This window comes from Plecotus auritus (assembly GCF_963455305.1).
Source record: "Plecotus auritus genome assembly, chromosome: 2".
NCBI classification, from domain to species: domain Eukaryota; kingdom Metazoa; phylum Chordata; class Mammalia; order Chiroptera; family Vespertilionidae; genus Plecotus; species Plecotus auritus.
The window spans coordinates 28,657,244-28,674,714 of NC_137771.1; the positions used below are offsets into that span (position 1 = coordinate 28,657,244).

At 50.4% G+C, this 17,471-nt stretch overlaps 1 protein-coding gene and 1 pseudogene across 2 annotated transcripts; one reads left to right on the forward strand and one right to left on the reverse strand.

The window, feature by feature from the left end:
• Nucleotides 1-14: 14 nt before the first annotated feature.
• TMEM53 (transmembrane protein 53) lies at nt 15-17,055 on the forward strand. The gene is made up of 3 exons (XM_080654977.1): nt 15-310; nt 11,783-11,904; nt 15,404-17,055. The coding sequence occupies exons 1-3, from the start codon at nt 250-252 to the stop codon at nt 16,055-16,057; spliced, it is 837 nt and encodes a 278-aa protein (XP_080511103.1). The 5' UTR covers nt 15-249; the 3' UTR covers nt 16,058-17,055.
• Nucleotides 7,070-7,544, reverse strand: LOC308241498 (U1 small nuclear ribonucleoprotein C-like; annotated as a pseudogene). The gene has a single exon. The product of its transcript is annotated as a U1 small nuclear ribonucleoprotein C-like (transcript).
• Nucleotides 17,056-17,471: the final 416 nt, after the last annotated feature.

Consider the following 17,471-nt stretch of genomic DNA (forward strand, 5'->3'; position numbering starts at 1 on the left):
AGCTGCGGGCCATGGATAGAGTGGGGCGGGGCATGGTTGCTAGGGCCAAGCTAGTGGGGCGCGGCCAGAGGCTCCGAGAGAGACTCGGTGGTTGCTAGGGTGGGAGGTCACAGAGCGCGCTCAGGGATTGGGCGGCGTCGGGCGAGGTGGGTGGTGATTGGGCAGTGTCCAGGAGGCGCCCGGGTGAGGTGCGAGCGCGCGAGCGGGAGTTCCGGCGGCAGGCCAGTGCTGAGGGCCGGCACCGTCACCATGCCCTCGGCTGAGCTGGACTACATCATCGAGATCCCGGATCAGCCCTGCTGGAGCCGGGGTATGGAATGAGGGTTGGTCCCGTCATGGGGAGGGGACCTAACGAGTCTGTGGGTCGCTACGGCAGCTATGGCCCCGCCCCTCGCGGCCCCGCCCCCTGGCGGCCAGCCCCCTCGCAGGGTCCCGCTGGTCTCGGACTCGGTCTGGCTCAGGGAGCTCCGCCCCCCTTGTAAGCCCCGCCCCCGGGCGCTCAACCTGTCGGAGCCTCTTCCCTTCCCTGCGTCCTCTGCTCTTTTGGGGCCCTTTTTTTTGTCTTTTCAATTGGAGTTTTCAAGGTCACGCTCTTGTCTTTCTCCTGGTAGCTGAAGGCGGGGAGGGCAGGGGCCCTTCTGATTCCTTTGTTTGGGGTCGGGCTTCCCACGTCTAGCCTTTCTGGTTCCGCCCACTATTCCCCCCCCCCCCCCCCCCCGGGGACTTCGCGGAAGCCGGGGACACACAACCCTCATCCCTCCCTCCTCTCTACTCTCAGCTGCTGTGGTTAACAGAGCAGCCCCTGTCCCCTGCTGCCAGACAGAAGTCGGTTCACATCCTGATTCCTCCCTTTAGTAGGTGGATGCCCTTTGGCAGGCAACCCCCTCTAAACCTCAGTTTCCTCTTCTGCAAAACGGGCATACCATACCGGTAGTAACCTCCCTCAAAGGGTTGTTGGTTGCACAACTGAGATTGTTTGTGTTGAGGACCCAGCATAGTGCCTGGAATGGAGTGAGTTTAGTGATTAGCATTATTCTTCTCCCTATAGTCATCTCATTAAAGAAAGGTGTGTGGGAGGCTCCCTAAAATTAGTAGCTTGTGGAGTAGGCCTGGGTCCTTGGCAGTGTGAGTAGGGTTAGGGGCCCAGAGAATGGAGTTTGGGCCCTGACTCGGAATTATGGTGGAGGAGCCTTGAAGTACATGCCAGCCTAAGCCCAGCATGTCTCTCCCCTGCATCGCTCCACATCGCCTTCACGCCTCCAGTCTCCCTGCCACAGCTCAGCCTCATATGCAGAGGTTTGATCTTATCACTGCTCTGTGTAAAACCCTTCATTGGCTCCTTATTGCCCTCAGGATAAATCAAGTCCAGATTCCTTAACATGGCTTTCAAAGTCCTTCATAATTTATCAGCCCCTGCTTGCCTCTTTGGTCACCATGTCCTTCCACTGTTCAATTTGAGTTTTATGTTCTGGCACCCGAACTGCTTGTGATTCTCCACACATTTCTTGCTTCTCTGCCTTTGCTTCTGCTGTTTCCTGTGTCTGGAATGCCCTTTCCCCTCTGCTGCCCCACACTGCTCCATCACTTGTCCCGCTCATCATTTAAGGCAGGCGTCCTCAAACTACGAACCGCGGGCCACATGCGGCCCGCCGAGGACATTTATCCGGCCCGCCGGGTGCCGCTGCCTGTCCTGCTTAGCAGCCGACTCGTCCTGGGCCCGCAGTGCACATAGGAATTTGTTCATAGTGTTTTTTTTAAACTATAGTCCGGCCCTCCAATGGTCTGAGGGACAGTGAACTGGCCCCCTGTTTAAAAAGTTTGAGGACCCCCGATTTAAGGCTTAGCTCAGATGATGCTTCCTTCAGGAGAGACTTCCTAGACCCCTCCCATAGCATCTTGTGTTCCTTGGTTGGGGTCTAAGAGAGGCGGGCAGCCGCTGGGCTCTCACAGAACAAATGGCTCTAGACCAGCTGTATTTCCCTAGAGCTGGGCTCAGGGAAACCTGATCTGTTGGCTTAGGGCTCTTGGGCTAATAGATGTAAAAGTGCTTTTGGAAAGTTTTGGCATCGGGGAGATGAAGCCAGTTAATATTCTTGTCCTTGGAGAGTCTTCTGCTGCAAAGGGCTGGAGCTGCCTTGTGCATGGCCAGGAAGGCAGAGGTTCTCTCTCAGCCCAGGTGGCAGCCTGGTGGTCTTGGTTAGTATTTCAGATCTACCTCTTCCTGGGTCTGTGGCTTGGCAAGTTGTTGAACCTCTCCCAGCCTCAGATTTCTCCACTGTACAATGGGAATAATAATAATGCCTACTCCAGGGATTGTGAGGGTTAACAAGATAGTGACTGGATGTGTGTGCCTGACACATTGTTGGTGTATTTTCTCTGCTTGTGGCTCCCCTCACTGCTGGAGGAGACTGGGTCCTAGAATTGAAAGAAATCTCAGGGGGCCCTTTTGTTCTGCATCCTGCTAGCGTGAGGGCATTCTGTTGCTACCAGACCCTTCCCTGACAGCTTTCTCCCAAACATCCTGGCCTGTTGGAGGCAACTGGGATTGTTAGAAAGCCCTTCCCTTTCTTGACCCACAATAGGCCTTCCTGCCATTTCCTTTCAGTTCAGCATTTTCTGTGTCCTGGCCATGTGCTAGTTGCTGGTGCCTCAGAAGTGACTCATACACAGACTCCCTTTAGGGAGCTGTGGTTTCGGGAAGGGGTGAGGTTTATAAGCAGCTGGTTTCACAATGATGTAAGTGGAAGGCTAGAGGGTCGTGGTGGGTACAACAGTAATTTCTCTTCCTCTCTCAAGAGGACAGCTTCATGCCTTCCTCAAATTTCTTCTCCAAGAGAAATACCTCCAGGGCCTTCCGCTGTCCCTTCTCTGATGTAGTTCTAACAACCTCCTTATTGCTTCTCTAGACTGGCTTTAGTTCATCATGCCTTTCTCTCAAAGTGCATACCCCAGAGCTGAGCTGGAGGTTGTAGGAATTCTCAGAAGGAGGAAACAGCACTGTGATCCCCTGAATCCATTTGCTTCCCATCTGCAGAGAGCTCCCCTCCAGGCTGACATGGCTTCACACAGTGACAGTCTTTGGGGACCCCAGAGATTGTCCTCCAAATTTTGCATTTACTGTTTAATGGTGGAGAAGTATGTAGGACAGTCATATTTGGTTTCTGGAATTGCTTTCCCCCCATATTTGATCATCAAATCGCAGAGCCCAGCACTGCAGTGAGTTGACAGAGAGGTGAGCAGCTGCTGCTGGCACATCAGTTAACAGGAAGGCAGCTGCAGACCCGGGGTCATTCAGAGCCCAGGCTGGGCCGGCCGGCCGGCTCAGATCCCCCCTGGGAATCCCACCACGAGTATACACGGCTGCCCATGCCGAGGGGAGTCTGTCTGGTCCTTTACTGAAGCCGTTCCCTTGACCTGGAATCTCTCACAACCCACCCCTCTTCTTCTCTGACCAGTGATCCCCTGCACCTCCTAATACCCCATTTTCATCTCATTTCCTTGGGGAAATACCTTGTCCCAGGTTATCCCAGATTTCAACTCAGGAGCCTCACTCCTAAGCTTTTGCATCAGCTTTCAGTTGCCGTTAGGAAATGTTGCTGAATACAGTTCCATTTCTAGGAAACAATTAAGGATATGCAGAAAGAAAGAGGTGTCCAGTAAAGTATTTTTATAATAGCAAAAAACTGGAAACATCATGTCTAATAATGGGAGATTGGTCACCATAAATTATATTCTATAGCTGCTCTGCAGCCACTAAAAAGAATGGTGTAGAAATATATAAACTGACAGGGAGAGATGTTCACAATATATTGCTAAATCGAAGAAAGCAGATTACAAAACAGTATGATTCCAATTTTATTAGATATTCATTTTCTCCTTTTCTACAGTGAGCATGCTTTTCTCCTGAAGTAATAATAATAATTTTGATTTATTAAACTCTTTCTCTATGCCAGGTGCCATGCTAAGCCCTTTATAGTCATTTTCTTACTTAATCCTTTGCATTATTATCCCCATTTCACAGATAAGGAAATGAGAGCGTAGAGAACTTGCTCAAGATCTCCTTCCTAGTTATTAGTGGCAGAGCCAGAGATTTGAACCCAGTTATTGTTTTATATACTGTGTACCCTTAGGTACTATGCTACTCTCCTATGCTGTTATTTCAAAAAGTTAAAAAACAAATTTAAAATAATTTGGTTTAAATATAGGAACTCTGAGACTCTAGGAAATATTTCTGGGCAGGAGACAATTTGGGTGTCCTTTTATTCTTCACATTTGAAAAAGAAAACAGAGGTTCTTTGTGTTTTGATTCTGGCTTACAGATAAAAAGCACATGTTGTGCCACAGACTCTTATGCCTTGTCAGCCCTTCCCTTTGTCATGGCTGTATGCCCCTGGGGTGTGCACAATCTAATTTATGCTTCAGTTTTATGACTTGAACTGTTGTACAATATATGTATCTGTAATTCCTATATTATTGGTGTCAGTGTTGTTTTGTTGAGAAATTCTAGAGGACAGGGAGCCTGTGAGATTAAATTGTTTTGTGTGGTGCCGGAAAGTGCCAGGGTTGAAAGGAATACTTCTGCCAGGCTTGATCTCTGTGACTTCTCAACTGCTTTGGCTCTCTGAAATACCTCCCCCCATTTTAAAAAATAACATTTTAACTCTTATTGCAAGAGTGACACATACTCATTTTAGAATGTGGGTAAAGAATACCATGAAAAAACAGTTGCCTCTAGTTCCAGAAATAATTGCTATTAATCTTTGATGTATTTTTCTGTGCACATATGTTTGTGTGTGTGTATACATAAATATATGCATATATACAAATATAAATATATGTGTATTCTGTTGTTTATACTGCTTTTCAACTTGCTTTTTCACTTAATGTATTACTTTTCCTTTTTTAAATAATAGCATTATTGAGATATAATTCATGTACCATAAAATTTACCCTTTTAATACGTACAATTGATTGGCTTTCACAGAATTGTGCAACCATCACCATTGTCTAATTCCAGAACCTTTTCAGTACCTCAACAAGAAACCCTGTACCCATTAATATTCCCCCATTTCCCCCTCCCTTTAGCTGCTAGCAACTGCTGATCTACTTTCTGTCAATGGGTTTGCCTGTTCCGGACATTTCATATAAATGAAATCATGCAATATATGGTCTTGTGGCTGGCTTCTTTCACTTAGCATTTGTTTTTAAAGTTCATCCATGTTATAGCATGTATCAGTACTTCATTCCTGTTATGACCAAATAGTATTTCATTGTATGGATATCACATTTTGTTTATCCATTTATAGGGGATAGACATTTGAATTACTTCCCTTTTGGCTATATTATAAAAAGCCAGTGCTGTAACGCCGTAATGGCCAAATGACTGGTCATCATGAAGTGCATGGAGCACCTCTCGGTCCCTCCCCCGTGGCCCATAGGCTCTGATCGCAGCAAGGCTGGTGGCTAGCGGGGGGTGGGGGGGTGGGGGTGGGTGGGTGCAGCAAGGTGGGCATGGCAAGGCGGGTGGGTGCAGTGAGGCGGGGCGGTGAGGTGGGCGTGGCGAGGCAGGTATCCCGAGGCAAGTGTGACAGGTGCGCGTGGGTGGGTGGGGCTGTGAGCGTGGTGAGGTGAGTGCAGGTGGGTGGGGCTGCGCGATTTTGCACGCTGGGCCTCTAGTTATGAATAATGCTGTTATGAACATTTGTGTACAGGTATTTTTGTTGACATATGTTTTCACTTCTCTTGGGGGTGTAAAACTAGGAGTGGAAGTGCTGGGTCATACGCTAACTCTATGTTTAATTTTTTTGAGGAACTGCCAAACTTTTTTTCAAAGTGGCTGCACCTTTTTACATTCTCACCAGCAGTATATGAGGGTCCTGATCTCTTCATATCCTCACCAGCCCTTTTACTATCTGACTTTTTAAATTTTTATTAATGCTCACCCAAGGGATGAGGATATTTTTTCCATTGATCCTTAGAGAGAGTGGAAGGGGAGAGAGAGAAACATCAATGTGAGAGACATATCGATTGGTTGCCTCCCACATACGTTCCAACTGGGGGTGAGGATCAAATCTGCAACCCAGGTATATGCCCTTGACTGGGAATCAAACCCGAGACTCTTCGGTGTGCAGGCCAACGCTCTAACCATTGAGCACACTGGCCAAGGCACTATCTGACTTTTTTATTATAACCGTCATAGTGGGTATAAGATGGTATCTCATTGTGGTTTTGATTTTCATTTTTCTAATACTTACGATATTGAGCATCTTTTCATGTGCTATTGGCCTTTCATATGTCTTTTTTTTTTTTTTTTTCATATGTCTTTGGAGAAGTGTTTCTTCAAGTCCTTTGCCCATTTTAAAATTAGGCTATTTGTCTTTTTATTGTTGAATTGTTAAGAGGTTTTAATATATCCTGGATACAAGCCCCTTGTCAGATACATGATTTGCAAATATTTTCTCCCATTCTGTGGATTTTGTTGTTGTTAATTCTCACCTGAGGATATTTCTCCATTGATTTTAGAGAGAGTGGAAGGGAGGAAGAGAGAGAGAGAGAGAGAGAAAGAAACACCTCACATCAATTGGTTGCCTCCCGCACGGGGATCCAGCCGGCATCCAAAGTACGTGTCCCTGACTGGAATCGAACCAGGGACCCTTCAGTCCGTGGATCAGTGCTCTATTCACTGAGCCAAACTGGCTAAGATTTTTTTTTTTCACTTTTTGATGGTGTCGTTTGAAATACAAAAGTTCAATTTTGAGGAAGTCCCAATTTATCTGCTTTTTCTTTTATTCTTTATACTTTTGCTCATGTGTAAGAAACTGTTGCCTTACCAAGGTCACAAAGATGTACTCCTATATCTTTATTTTTTAACTAAAAGGGTTGATCATTGTATTTTCACATTTCACAATACAAACGAGAACTGCTTGTTTTGGTCCCACTACTCCCCTCTCTTAGATAGGGGTGACTTTTACTTATCACGATGTTAGAAAACACCCAGAGTCGCAGCACCACCATCTCCGGGAAAGTAGAACAAGTAATAGAAACCAATAGAAAGAGGCTCCCTCTCTCCTTATCTGTCTGGTCGAGTCATTCCGGGCCGAGTGGCACCATCATGGGACGGGCGGGAGGTCTCATCCTTGGGGGTCCAGGCATCCTTGGCATGTGTTCTCCCCTGGGCGGCCCCATTCCAGGAGCAGGTCCCACTGGCACCATCCCAGAAGGAGGGGGACATCATTGGCATCATGGAAGGCCCCCCCCATATGGGGTGGTGGCATCATATGAGGGCGGGGGGACCTGGTAGGCTGGGGGGAGGTGGGATGGTCACCCCTGCAGGAGGAGGAGCAGAGCGGAGTAGGAGGTGTCTCTCTCTCCTTGCGGAAATGCTGCGGTTGTTTTGTCAATCAGGCTCTGAGCCAGCTCTCCCATCCATTTCTGATGGTAGGTTTTCACACTCTCTTTGTTTCCTGCCTCTGCGGTGCCTTTCTCACAGATGGACAGTCACGAGTGAGGCATGTATCGCAGTAGTCACAATAAAGCTTAAGCATGATGTTCTTCAGGCCCTTGGCCACTCCGTGACTGCGTCGCCGGAAATGACGCACACAGCCTGCCAGTGCCAACCTACTCCCATATTTTATCCTAAGTTTTATCTCTTACATGTTGTGTCTATGATCTGCTTAACATTTTATTAAATATTTCTATGAAACATTTTGCTTTCTTAGAAGTGGAATTACTAAGTCAGATATTGTATATTTTTGAGACTTTTGATACTTTCGTTCCAAAATTGTTGTGACTCTCTTCTCCCTGTCATTTCCCTCCCCGTCCTGCCTGTCTCCTGCTGCTCTGGTTCGGGCCTTTGCCATCTCTTGCCTTGCATGATACAGTAGTCTCCTACCTGTTCCTAATGGACACTTTCAGGGCAGTGAGGAGTGCAGTGGCCTGGTGATGGTGGTTGCGGTGACAGTGCCGAGGAGGGCCATCTAACCCCTCTGGTGATTGGGGATGGGGGTGAGAAGGGATGGGGGTGAGAAGGGATGGGGGGGACATCAAGGGAGGCTTCCTGGAAGTGAACAGTGAGCTGACTCAGAAGGTGGAGTGGGCATTAGCAAAGCATAAACATGGAGCATCAGCATCAGCCAGGGAGTAAGGAGCTTGTGCGAGGTCCTGGAGACGGAGGCAGTGTGGTGTGGTGGTCCAGGGATGGACACTGGCTCTGCCACTTCCTGGCTGCATGTTCTTGCAGAGGGACTTATCACCCTCTCTGTGCTTCAGTTTTCTCACCTGTAAGATGGAGACAATAGCTAACAGTAGTAGCTAACTCCTAGGATGGCTGCAGGACCAAATGAGGCAGCAAATGGTGAGGTTCTGGCTGGTGTGAACAGTCCCCCTGAGGAGGAACAGGTGGAGGAGGTCAATGTTGGACCTGTTGATGTACAGAGGCAGCTGCGTGTACAGGTTTGGAGCTGAGTCATATAAATTGGTTAAGACTGGGGCCTGGGTTTTGTTACCCAGGGGCTGGCTGAGAAAGTGGTTATAAGCTGGTCTCCAGACCACTGGGGTTTGGGTTCCAGCTTCACTGCTTAGTTGTGTAATTTTGAGCAGGTTATTTACTATCTCCATGGCTTAGTTTTTCATCTGTAAAATGAGAATAATAACAGTTTCTTGTTCATAGGATTGTTGTGAAGACAATGTGAGTTGATAGGTAAAGTGCTTAGAATACTGCCTGGCACATAATGCTTTTTGCTGTTATTGTTTTTCTCTGTAATGGGAAAGAGGGGGAGGGTAGGAGCTGGAAGGAAATGTGGACTTCAGAGTTTTATGGATTAGGAACAAGGTGGTTCCATGGCCAGCCTTAGAGCGTATGCAGGAGGCTGAGCCAGTGCCTGTCTTCAGTGCCTGAGGGGAGTGGCTGGAGGCCGAGAGATGTCAGCAGGGGGAGGGGAGAGGAACAGGGGCTTCCACAAGAGTGTAGGAATCATGATCCCGATGTGGCCATAAATAACAATAGCCATCGCAGTTACTTTTATGACTGGAAGGGGCCATGGGTAACAAGGAGAATGCCAGCGCTCGCTCCTTGGATCCATCCTTCACAGCCACATGTTCCTGCAGCACGAGTGCCTGACAGTGCCAGCTACAGTGTGGTGATGAACACGACATACCCAGGTCCTGCCTTCACGGAGCCTGCTGGCTACGACGTTAAACAAATAATTGTGGGAGTCATTAATCAGTACAGATTGGATCATGCTGTTCCCCCAGTTCCGGGATCTTCACTCGTTTTCTGCTGCTGTGGAATAAAGTCCCGACTCCTGAGCATGGTGTGAGGGCCCTCAGGATTGGGCCCCAGTCCCACTCTTGGCAGCTCTCCTGACCATTGGTGCTGTTCCCTCACCTAGGCAGCTAGCCCCCAGGGCTGCTTGCTGTGCCCCAGACCGATGATTATAATGTTTCCATAGCCCCTGCCCCACGCCCCTGGCATGCTCCCGCTCGTCCTTCAAGGCCCGAACAGCAAATGCGTCTTCCTTTGGGAGGCCTTTCCTGGTCACTGTCACTCTCAGCCGTGCTCCCAGAGCACCTTGGGAATTCTGGATTATAGCACTTCATGTATAGAACCCAAAGGGACCGCGTGACTCTAGGGGGAGGAGGTCATGCCAAAGGTCTGAGTAAAGAGGGGCACAGAAAGTAGGGCACGGGGAGGAGAATGTGTTGGGGAGTGGGAGGTGCCCACAGGTGTGTGGCTCAGCAGGCAGCCTTGAATGCCAGGCAGGAGTGGAGGGACCAGCTTCCCCCTTTAGGACCATGACAGAAAGCTTGGGCTCTGGGAGTAGGCAGTGTGTTCATGGTGTTCATATGCTGAATTTCTTCATGGAGATGAGTATCTGGGGAAGAGCCATTTCTTCGTGAGTCGGTGAAGCCCAGGGTGCCAGTACAACCTGCAGTGGAGCAAAATGGAGTTAGAAATCCCAGCCGTTGGAAAAGGGGCAAGTCCGAGGCCCAGCAGGAGCTGTCTGAACCGTCCCCTCCTGGGAATACGCCCTCCCTGCTGGTTGGGTGGTCTTGACTCTCGGCGGCTCCAGGGTATGTGACTTCCCTTGGCTGCCTTCTCTATTTGAGAAAATCCAAAGCCCTTTGCTGGTGTCTTGGTGGAGGCCCACGGAGGGGACCCTTTTAGGCTGGGGAGGGGAGCCTCTGCTCAGACAGCCGCACAGAAGGAAGGGAGCCCCCCTGGGGTAGGTCTCAGGAACCCAGCTGCTGGATCTTGGAGATTCAAAGGCAGATAGAACCAGAGCTGCTCTGGCAGGGGACAGGGGGACACCAAGCCCAGTAAGGAGTGAGGATATTTAGAGTGGCCTGAGTTAGAGCTGTGGGAGGGCTGGCAGGCATCAGCAAGGGACCGAGGCGCTGGCAGCTCCTGCTGCAGGCTGAGTTGCAACCCAGCCTGGGATCCCCGTGGGTGCAGGCAGTTAATCTCCGAAGGCTGGAGTCACCACTGCTGGAGAGCAGGAACATTGAACTTTTCAATCACATTAATTTCCACAGGAAATTGTTGTCTTCCTTTTGTCCAAAGGTTAGTGATTTATATTTACCATCCTCTTAACTAGCCTTGAAATTTACTGTTGCCAGGTCACCACCGGCCTACATAAATCTCAGGGTGGCAGCTGAACATAGCCAAGTGGCTTGATCCGTGGAAGGGCACAGCCTAGTCCTTTCGGGAGGGCAGATAACTAGCAGTCCCTGCACAGAAGTCCCCCTGAGGAGGTGGCATTCCCTTGGCAGGGGAAACGAGATGGGTTCTGACTAACCAGGTAGCAGGGAGGCCTCTACAGTAGCAGATACAGAGCAGACAGCTGGCTTGTGCCTCACACATCACTGGAGGAGGCGTGCTTCTAGTTATGGACAGAGCTGGTGGATGGGGAGCAGGGGCCTGTGTGACCTTAGGTAAGGAACCTAACCACTCTGTGCCTCAATTTACTCATCTGTAACAATACTCCTCTGAGTGTTGTCATGAGGTTAAACCTCATTAAATATCAGCTAATATTCTCTGGCAAGACCCATTTGGAATGGGCCTCGGAGTCGGTCTGCTCCCCCTCTCTGCTTGCACTGTGCCACCATTTCTCTTTTTAAGACCCTCTTCTTCCAGCTGTTTGTGTAATTAGAACAGGGGCTGGTAAACTTTTTCTGTAAAGGGCCAAGTATTTTATGCTCTGTGAACCATAGGGTCTTTGTTGCAACTACTCAGCTCTGCTGTGTTATGAAAATACACAAGAAGTAAATGAATGTGGTTGTGTTCCAATAAAACTGTATTTGTGGACACTCACATTTACATTTCTTACAATTTTCATGTGTCACAAAATATTCCTCTTCTTTTGAATTTTAAAAACCATTAAAAAATGTAAGAAGTATTTTTATTTTTAGCTCATAGGTCATACAAAAACAGACCGTGGCTGGCTTTGGCCCATGGCTTGTACTTTGCCGGCCCCTGGAATAGAAGGTGAAGTTGCATGGAGAAAGTATTCACTTTTCTCACCTGGGTTGTGTCTTTGAGTCACTAAAGAAAGCCTCGGGTGGGTTTTTCCAATGACCCTGTAGTGCCTGCGTCCTGAGAGGCCACCTGAAGCAGCGGGCAGGGGAGGGAGCCTGTGGGAACCTGAGACACAGGGGCTGGCGAGTGCCTGGGCCTGCACCTTCTGTTCCCTGCCTGCAGCCAGAGTGCTGCTGACTCTGGATTGGCCAGTCACTCCCACTCCGGACCCCAACTCCAGTACTGATAGTAACCTGTCTGTTTCAGAGAACAGCCGGAGCCAAGGTGGGAAGGAGGCGGGGACTCGACAGCCTTTGGTGATTCTCTTGGGCTGGGGTGGCTGCACAGACAAGAACCTTGCCAAGTACAGCGCCATCTACCACAAAAGGGTGAGTACTGCAGGCTGCGGACACAGCTTGCTGGGGCCCTGCTCTGGGCTGCAGCGAAGATAGGAACAGGCCTGTGAGGAAGATGCTGGGGTCATGGGTCTTTGGTAGGTTTATCCCCTCTTTGCTGCCAGCTCCGTGGCCTGGTCTGTCTCCTTCAGACCCCTGACCTGCTTCTCCTTCTTTCCTCCCCATCCCCCACAGTGGACAGCCCAGCCCTGATGTGCTCCCCGTAGTGGAGTTGCCCAGACCTCAAGTTTCTGTTGGCTGATACTGCCTACCTGGGCAGAGGAACCTGGGCCGGTGTGCTGGGCATAATGTGTTGCAGTGTCAGGACCTTGCAGTTGGTGGTGCCAGTGGAGGGAAGTTGATGGATCAAGGAGCTTGTTAGGAGGTGGCATGGTAGATTAGTGAGCAATTGGGTATGGGCACAGGGATAGGGAGGGGTCCAGGGTAATGCCAGGGTTCTGAGTAGAGGGCGGGGTTTTTTGAGACAAGGAACCCTGAGGAGAAGCCATAGGTCCTCGGTGGATGAGCTTCCCCCAGGGAGTATGTAAGGGCAAGGAGAAGAGGGCCTAAGACAGCTCTGAGGAGCCCAGAGTTAAAGGAGTGGAAGATGGAGAAGGTCCTACGAGGAGAGGAGGGGTGGCCAAAGAGGGACAAGAAAACCCAGGAAAGTTTGGGAATCCACAGAGTCTTTGGGAAATGGCCACTATAGAGGGGAGAGGAAAGATGTCATGGAGGCAGAGGCACGGGCAGAAAGGGAGGGAGCGAAGCTGGGGAAGGCAGAGGGCTGAGGTGGCAGGGCCAGTGGAGGGGTCGTCTGGGAAAGGAAGGGGAGCCTTTACCGTGTAGCTGGGAGGACAGGATGGGTTCGGAGAAAAATTTTTCTCAACTCCAAGCTCCTAATACTTTATTATTTAAAAGAAAATAAAAACACTGTATTCTACCACCTAGCGATTACCTCTGTTTACACTTTAGCATATATCCTTTCAGCTTTTCTCTCTGTGTGTCTGTTTCTTTTCTTTACCTAAATGAGATCTATTGACTATACTATTTTACAGCGTGCTTTTTTTCAGATTTTGATCTCCACCTTCTCATGTTAATAAATTTTCATCTCATCTAGTTTCCAGTCTACATTCAGATTCTCTAATAGTCCCCAAAGTGTCCTTTATAGCTGATTTGCCCAAATCAGAATCTAATTGAGGATCACCCATTGCATCTTCCTTGACCTTCTTTTAAATCTAGAACAGTTTTCATAACAACTTATTGAAGAGCCTGGGCTACCAAAGAATATATCTAGGAGTGTGTGATCCCAAATGCTGCTGGAAGAGAAGTACGAGGGGACTGAAAGCCGTCATGGGTTAGACCATTTGGGAGAAGATGACCTTCACAAGAGCAGTGCAGTCGTCATATTGGAGCCAGTGGAAGGGAAGCGGTGGAGAGGAGGGTGGCTGTCAGAATTTGTTTAGGAGCGTGAAGAAAAGGTGGGATAGAGTTAGAGGGGAACATGGTGTAAAGCAGAAGCTTTTTTTTTTTTTTTAAAATGAGATTAGTCTGTGCAGGAATCTAGGGAGAGGAAGAGCCTGAAATACAGGAGAGAGTGGTGAGGAGTGACAGAGCAGGGCCTTGTCCTGGGACTGAGCATGTGCAGAGATGGAAAGATGGTTGGCTTCGGGGGAGAGAGAAGAGACTGGGATCTGACATGCAGTGAGACCCAGGTCCTTGGTGCAGGGACTTCCAGGAGCATCTGACGGGGGAGGTGGCAGCAGAGATGCCAGGCACCTTGGAAGCCTCCCAGTGAAGCCCGGACCTGTGGGCACAGGGAAGCTCGGTGCGTGTGGGCCCTTCACAGGGAGTGTTGGGAATTCCCCGGCGAGCTCTGTGTGCAGTCACAGGGGATGTGGAGTTAGAGGGAACGCCATGTGTGCCCTCAAAGATGGTGTTCACAGGAATTGCTGAGGTTATGTCCGAACCGACAGGTAGTTCTGCACGTGAATGCTCCTGGGGAGGAGTGCGTGTGCGTGCGCGTGCGCTCCCTCAAGTTAGTGCACCGTGAACGTGTGTGCTCGCCAGTGGTATATGTGCTTGTGGGTGTGTTGGCAGCTTTGCTTTTTCGTGCATTCCCAGGTGCTGCGGTGGGTGCACCCTAGTGAGTGGTGGGCGCCTTGGTTGTCTGCACCTGTGAGATGTGTGGTGGACGGGCTTTGTTTAGTCCGGGAGTCACATGTGTGGTAGTGAGGTGGGATGTGCTCGCATTTGTGGGCGATGCTGTGTGTGGGTTGGGGGTGGGTGGGTGGGAAGACATTTCACATCCTCCTGGGGAGTGAGAACAGAGCACTCTGTGAAATTTCCATAGCTAAGGGGCCAGGTGGCATCAGGACCCCCTCCGATGCCAGGGCCTTGGTAAGAGCAGTGCCAGGAGCAGTTGGGGCAAATGTCAGATTGGAGGGAGGAAGTCAAGAGTTACCTCAGCTGACCATCCCTGTTTGGTGATGGGTCATTCAAGTAGTAGTCCTGCCACGAATTACTGCTACTGGTAGTCGAGAATTTACTTTGTACCAGGTGCTGTTTGGGGCACTTGAGATACATTTTTTTCATTTAATTTTCACCATAACCCTAAGAGATGGATGGAGACAGACTCAGGAAGATGAAGTCCATACTGTTAATAAGCGGTGCCAGGAATTGAACCCAGCCCTGTCTGAGCCTAGAGCCAGCCTAACTCTGAGGCCCTTAACAAAGGGCCCTTAGTCTCTAGAACAAGTTAATGAGAGGGGATTAGGACCCAGGCCTGGAGACTTGGTCCACGTATTGAGGGGTACATCAACCTAGAGAGAATTTGGCTCAGATTTTAGGATTTGAGGAACAATAGTGCTTACTATACATGGAATTTCAGAGCAAGTGGGAGGTGTGATCCCAGGCCTTGAAACCAGACAGATTTGAGTGCCAGGCACCTGATGCCACAAAGTATGGCCTGCTCTCAGGGCCCTGTAGGAAGGAAGGTAGCAGTGGCCAGAGACTGATCGGATGTGGGTCTGGCCCATGAGTGGCCTCTGGTGGTCAAGGCTGGGGCCTGCAGGCTGTGTCTCCTGTTGGGTCTTACTGGGTACCTCCTTGTGCCTGGGAGGTAGATACAGTGCAGAGGGGAGGTACAGCAACAGGGTGTAGCCAGGCAGCAAGCTGAGTAGATGAGGGTGCAAGATCATGGGTGGGAGGGAGATGAAATGGACCAGAGTGAGGAGACTTCCTTCTGCTCAGCCAAGATGTCTCCAAAGCATGCTCTGGGCTCCAGGCCTCACATACCATCCCAGGCTGAGGGGGCTTGGCCAATGTGATTATTCTTCAGCCTTCCACTCTGGAAGGCACTGTGTCTGTGAGCGGTGAGCTGGTGCCCAGCTGCAGCAGGGCCTGGAGCACTGCTAGGCTTCTGGGCTTGTGGAAGTTGGAGCTACTGGACCCCTCTGACCTTAGCTTGTACCCACCCCACCCTATCCCTCCACAGGGCTGCATTGTGATCCGATATACAGCCCCGTGGCACATGGTCTTCTTCTCCGAGTCCCTGGGCATCCCTTCACTTCGTGTTTTGGCCCAGAAGCTACTTGAGCTCCTCTTTGATTACGAGATTGAGAAGGAGCCCCTACTCTTCCACGTCTTCAGCAACGCCGGGGTCATGCTGTACCGATACGTGCTGGAGCTCCTGCAGACCCATCGGCGCTTCTGCCACCTGCGTGTGGTGGGCACCATCTTTGACAGCGGTCCTGGTGATAGCAACCTGGTGGGGGCCCTGCGGGCCCTGGCAGCCATCCTGGAGCACCGGCCTGCTGCGCTGCGCCTGCTGCTCCTGGTGGCCTTCGCCCTGGTGGCAGGCCTGTTCCATGTCCTGCTTGCTCCACTCACTGCCCTCTTCCATACCCACTTCTATGACAGGCTACTCGATGCAGCCTCTCGCTGGCCCGAGCTCTACCTATACTCAAGGGCTGATGAAGTGGTCCTAGCCAGGGATGTGGAACGCATGGTGGAGGCACGCCTGGCACACCAGGTCCTGGTGCGCTCTGTGGACTTCGTGTCATCTGCACATGTCAGCCACCTCCGTGACTACCCTACTTACTACACGAGCCTCTGTGTCAACTTCATGCGCAGCTGTGTCCACTGCTGAGGTCCTTGTCCCACCCACCTCACCTTTGCTCCAGAAATAAATGCCTGACACCTCCTCACAACCTGTATCCATGGATGGGGTCCTCTTCTGGTTCAACTCCCTTTAGCCCTTTGGGACTTCATGGTCTCCCAAGTAGAGAATTCCTTTGGGCCCTGCCCTGGGAGACTGGTGGTCTATCCTAGGTAGGGGCGGTAGTGCCTGGGCATGTCTCTGCAGGAGCCTGACAGCGTTGTATTTGGAGAAGTGTAGCAGTCAGGCTGCTGATTCCTGTGGCATTTCGGCTGTTAGGATTAACCAATTTGGGGGGGGGGTTGATAATGAGCCCCAGGATTATCCTCTGATTCCTTGAATGGAAAGTGAGCTTTGTGAGGAGGTGCCAGAGGGTAGGATCGGGCTGGGGCAGGGACTGTGATCTCTGTCCCAAGGCCCCAGAAAGGCAGAGTCCCACAGCATGAAGCACCATTCCTATGGATCTCACTTGGCAGTTCACGCAGACTTCTCTGCCCTCGCTGCCAGGGAGTCTGAGGTAGAAGCCTGATGGAGAGGTGAGGATGCAGCGGTGGCGGGCCTGCCCAGGTCCACCACACTTTGCCAGGAAGCCACTGGGTCCAGGAAAGCTGCAAAGTGTGTGTGTAATGGGCAGATGGAGTGGGGAGCAGAGTGAAGACAGCAGCACCCTTTGGGAGCTGGGGCAGGTGAAGTCAGGAGCCCTGAAGACCAGTCCCAGGGCAAGGGCCATTTGGCTGAAATAAAACTCCCTCTTCTCCTTGAGGGAGTCCCACCTGGATTCTCTCTGGGCAGGAGTGGTGCCTTTAGTCTTAGAGTTCTGTATCACCTATCATTTTACAAGTCACTGCTGCACAATGCTGGTACATAGTAGGTATTCAATAAATATTTGTTGATTGAATGAGCTTACTGTGGTGATCAAGGGACTTGGGGGGCAGTGATGAGATTTGAAAGTTTGACAGGAAGTAAAGATGGCTGGGAAAGCTCTGGGTGGGAGCTGAGCCCTGATATTCTTAGGCTGATGGGCTGCGGGACTCAGCGAGTTCTACTTGCATCATGTCAGTTCTCTGGGACCTCTGGAACTGCTGGCAGCGGAGTCCTATGCTGTGTGGCTGCATTCCTATCCATGGCCAACAGGTGGCAGTGCTGCCTGTGCCATGATATGGAGCTCAAGACTCCTACTGCAGGGTGAGCTTCAAGCCCTCGCTCTGGGTTAATGTCCCCTATTAGAGCGGATATGGCCCCCAGGGTGGGAGTAATCAGCCATCAAGGACCTACTGAGTCCCAGGCAGGGAGAGGGGAGAGTTGAGACCTGAAAGGAGCCAGCCTGATGGAACTAGGCATTGCCCACTTGTCTTCCAAACCTTAACCATCACTGTGGCTGTTCCACCTAGACAGGCCATACGTT

Coding starts and splice junctions, on each gene's coding strand:
- TMEM53 (XM_080654977.1), top strand. CDS start 250: ATGCCCTCGGCTGAGCTGGACTACATCATCGAGATCCCGGATCAGCCC. Junction 311..11,782: donor TCAGCCCTGCTGGAGCCGGG/GTATGGAATGAG, acceptor TGTCTGTTTCAG/AGAACAGCCGGAGCCAAGGT. Junction 11,905..15,403: donor GCGCCATCTACCACAAAAGG/GTGAGTACTGCA, acceptor ATCCCTCCACAG/GGCTGCATTGTGATCCGATA.